The sequence below is a fragment of the Gymnoscopelus braueri genome (assembly GCF_963280865.1).
Source record: "Gymnoscopelus braueri genome assembly, chromosome: 15".
Classification (NCBI taxonomy): Eukaryota; Metazoa; Chordata; class Actinopteri; order Myctophiformes; family Myctophidae; genus Gymnoscopelus; species Gymnoscopelus braueri.
Window position 1 is genome coordinate 15,409,238 of NC_137620.1, and position 4,642 is coordinate 15,413,879.

At 40.5% G+C, this 4,642-nt stretch overlaps 1 protein-coding gene across 2 annotated transcripts in view; it reads right to left on the bottom strand.

Moving 5' to 3' along the window:
* Positions 1-4,271, bottom strand: part of LOC308101926 (uncharacterized protein) — a 10,172-nt gene extending 5,901 nt beyond the window's left edge. Inside the window, exon 1 of one of the 2 annotated variants that reach the window (XM_080451476.1) lies at positions 4,234-4,271. Coding sequence is in view for 1 of the 2 variants with exons in the window: in XM_080451475.1 (XP_080307601.1) it covers positions 4,096-4,128 (33 nt within the window). In the remaining variant the exon portion in view is untranslated. Of the gene's footprint in view, positions 1-4,095; positions 4,210-4,233 lie in introns of those variants that run through there. The other variant, XM_080451475.1, reaches the window with a different exon arrangement.
* Positions 4,272-4,642: the final 371 nt, after the last annotated feature.

Below are 4,642 nucleotides of genomic sequence, written 5' to 3' on the forward strand. Positions count from 1 at the left end.
TCTCTGAAGCCTTGCGTTACATGCAGCTCTTTCCAATTAGCTTGAGGGGTTCTACAATTAAACCAGTATGAAATTGTTCTGGTTATGAAAATCTTGGTTTAAGCTGAGCTGTGTGGTATCTTTGGCTCTCGCCGGCTTGATGTATTATCAACGTTCTACCAGGGCTGTTTGCTTATGTAAGATGGCCTGGTAGCTCCACTGTACTGAGATGACCCCAGTTAACTGCAACTACAACAACCTCAATAATTAAGATCCGATTAATTTGCCCCAAAAATATATTTTTTCTACACTTTCGTTTGTTTTATGAGTAGGCTACATTGACACAGGAGTATCTTATGGTTTGTGCTCTAACAGGATAGCAAAAATGTATCTGCTTATATGAGTACTACGTCCACAGAGAATATAGTTTTATTCATCTGATGCTCTTATCCAGACAAACTAACAACACAAATATAGAATATTTATAAGCCTCATTTTGCATATCACAAAAGCACCCAGTAGTTAAGAGTACAGGGAATAAGCTCTTAAAGGTTTCATGACGTTCAGTTTTACCACACATTAAAAGTCTTTGTCATAGTCCTTCGTGTATAGAAACGTGTATAGAAACAACAAATTCTACTCCATTGATCCATGGCAGGTGTTTTTTTCTCACATTTCTAAAGCCTTTTCAACTGCAATGAAAAAAGAAATCTTTGCCTGCGGGTATCGCTGGTGAGGGATTTTGCCTGTCAATCATCGCATCTGCTCCGTCCCCCCCCCCCCCCCCAAAGGAAAGGATAGGGGAGGGGAGGGGCGAAGAGGAGAGTGGGCGGGATTAATCGGCTGTGACCTCACTGCCGAAGGGTCAAGCTCAGATTACTTTTCAGCCTAATTATTCATAAAACCCCAGACCACAGAAAATCCACTGAATGTTCAAAGTTCAGATTTTTGGGGTGTAATTGAGGTCATAAAAAAAATTAATGTCATAGAACCTTTAAGCTTTTTCTTTTTGTGTTTTATCCTTTTGACAGATATGTACAAATACTGTAGCTGCAAGCTTAACAACTTAAACCCTACTTGGTTGACCGGGGACCCCCAGGGGCCAGGGCTCTATATTCTGGGTCTATTCCTTATTCCCCTCAACACCAAATCTCTTCCCTTCGAATGTCTGTTATGTGGTTAAGAATAAACCTTCCCGTGATCCCAGAATGATCAAGTACAGGCAAGGGAAAAGTCAAAGAGCCAAGCAAGTAGAGGCAGAGGGAATTTCCACACAGAATGGAGACCTTTGCCAGTCAATTGTTACACTCTCAGAGTTAATTAAAGGCAGGTTAAGTGGTTTTCTTTGGCTAAAATAAGTGAAATATTCTGATAGCACTCATTGCTAGTGTTTGCTAGTGTCATGGAAAAAGTAGTCTATGAACAGGTCGATAAGTATCTTGCCGAGAAAAATCTAATCTACAAATTCCAATCTGGTTTCAGAACAAACCACTCCACTGACACATGCCTTCTCTATTTGAACGACTCTATTAAACAATATGTCGACAAGGGCAAGTATTGCGGCATGGTCATGCTGGACCTCCAGAAGGCCTTTGACACCGTTAATCACCCAATTATGATCAATAAGCTCAAAGCAATAGGGTTTGATGATACGTCGGTGAACTGGATGAGATCCTACCTGGAAGGGAGGGAGTAAGTGGTGAAAGTAAACGGCACCCAGTCCCCTCCCCTCCCAGTGACTTGTGGTGTTCCTCAAGGAAGTATACTAGGACCTTTACTGTTCCTGATATATGTGAATGATATGTCTTCAGCCTGTGACTGCAAACTGTTCCTGTTCGCAGATGACTCGGCCCTGCTAGTCTCGGACAGGGACAGGCTGCAGGTTGAGAAAACTCTCAGCCCTGAACTCAACAAGATCTGCATCTGGCTCTCCGACAACAAACTTTCATTACACCTGGGTAAAACTGAATCCATCCTCTTTGGGTCCAGTCCTAACCTTAGCAAGGCTGAGAGTTTCACGATCAAAGTGGGTGATGATGTTATCACAAGAAAGGAGGAAATTACCTATCCGGGTTCCATCTTGGAGGCAAACCTCTCCGGTAACAAAAACGCAGAAAAAGCGATCAAAAATGTCAACAAAAGAACACGCTATTTGTGGAGGATTGATCGTCTAGTCAGTAAGAATACTCTGAAGATTCTTGCAGGGGCCCTCATACAAGGTTATTATGATTATGCATGCACTTCATGGTATCACAACACCTCCAAGGCCTTAAAAACAAGGCTCCAAACATCCCAAAACAAACTTGTAAGGCTACTTCTTGGCCTCAATCACAAAACCCATCTAACCCCTGCTCATTTTGCTAGGATTGGATGGCTTAGGGTTGAGGACAGAGTACAGCAACTTGCTATGGGCCTGGTCTTCAAGATACACCACAACATTGGGATCCCCCTGTATTTGTCAAAATACTTCCAAAATGTTAAAGAAGTCCATGATCATAACACCAGAGGCAGCTCCACTAGTCATGTTCAACCCAGATTTGGCTCAACAAAGGGAATGAACTCATTCTCATGCTATTCATCAAAAATGTGGAATGCCCTACCAAAAGGAGTAAAGGAGTGTGAAACCCTACTCACTTTCAAAACTGCCCTAAAGATACACCTTCAGGAGGCTGCAATTCTAAAATGGCCCAAGTCATTACCCCAAGTCCTAATCTACCCCCTACCCCCCCCCTTTCTCCTTCTTCTCTTGTACATATTTTTCACTCTTCATACCAGTAACCTGTAAACTGATTGTATGACATTCTGTATAGTAGTACTAGTGTATATATCTGTCTGTCTCTTATATGTATCATGATTTGTGTGCATGGGGATCTCATCTTAAACAAGCTTAGTGCTTAAAGGGATATTTCACTTTCAAAAAAACTTTTGGTGATTTTATCGTCTACTCAGGCTTTTGTGAACACCACAGACAGTTTTTAAGTTGTTTGATTCAATATTTAGATATTAGATATTCATTTTATCAGACACGCCCCCTTCCTATACAAACCCATTGTAACTTCAAACTCCATTTTTAACATGTTAGATTCATCAAAAACACCCGTCCTTGGTTCTGGTGAATCATACCGCCCCCCCTAATACGCGTTGTTTTTTTTTGTGTTTTTTCAATTACTTTTTTCATTTATTTTTTATATTTTTTTTTGGAAAATGAAAAAAATTAAATACAATAAAAAAATAAAATAAAATAAATGATAACAATTCTCGGAAAAACACGGCCCCCTCACGCATTAGGAGGGCAGGGTGAGTCACCAGAACCAAGGACAGGTGTTTTTGATGAATCTAACATGGTTAAAATGGAGTTTGAAGTTACAATGGGTTTGTATAGGAAGGGGGCGTGTCTGATAAAATGAATATCAAATATCTAAATAATGAATCAAGCAACTTAAAAACTGTCTGGGGGGCTCACAAAAGCTTGAGTAGATGATAAAATCACCAAAAGTTTTTTTGAAAGTGAAATATGCCTTTAATGAGACTCCCAGTTTAGTAGACCTTGTATTGTGAATTTGTAGGCCTACTTCCATGTACTGCCATTCTCATGTCTTACTAAATAAAGTACATCAATCAATCAATCAATTTGTTCAGCATGTCTTTGCAGCTCTTTTAAACAGAAACTTTTCAGGTAAATTTTTATCCAATCAGGATAGAGTACTCAGACAGGATACAGATTAAACAAGTGAAATTGTAAGTGCTGACACAAAGAAATGAGCAGACAAAATTGGAGCTGGAACACCATAAAAATGTAGCTGATAAATGGGTACCCTGTCCCGATTGACTGAAATTGTGTCCCCTACAGTATCTGAAGATGCATTTAGTGTTTATCAAAGAGCTGGAGAGATAGAGAGACCCCTGTTGCTGCACAAACACTCTATAGCAATGAGTAGCCTACTATCAGAATATAGAGCTTTAACCTTTCAACATAAAACGTTTTGTTTTAACCAAAAAATATCACTTACCGTCCCTTTAACACTTTGGAATTTTCTGAACGGAGATATGCCACCACCAGAAGTACACAATACAAACAACATGATAATAGACTCAAGTATAGAATTACTATCTTACCAATGAAATGCTGACAAGAGGTAATAATACCATATGAATGCAGGCCTACATGGGGCCATGTTGAAATTAAAATAGAATAAACACAGAGGAGAAAAATGTATGAGAGAGAAAAATAACATTAGCCGTATGCTTACTCACCACTCAGTGACAGGAGACAGTCACCTCTTTGTTGCTGGAGATGCAAATGAGTTGAAGAGGAAATGGGTTGATACATGAGCCTTTATTCACTTCCTGTGTGTGCACATCCTCCAATGCAGATTGGCGCGTGTGTGTGTGTGTGTGTGTGTGTGTGTGTTTGTGTGTGTGTGTGTGTGTGTGTGTGTGTGTGTGTGTGCGCGCGCGCACGCGCGTGTGTGTGCGTGTGTGTGTGTGTGTGTGAGAATCGGAATCAACCTAATTGTCACTTCACAGGATTACAGGTCAAAGTGGGTGAAATTATATTTTGTGCAAGTTCCACCATTTGTAGTTTTCAGGAGGGAGGGAGGTGAGAGGCAGAGAGAAGGAGAGCAAGTGTGTATGTGTGTGTGTGTGTGTGTGTGTGTGTGTG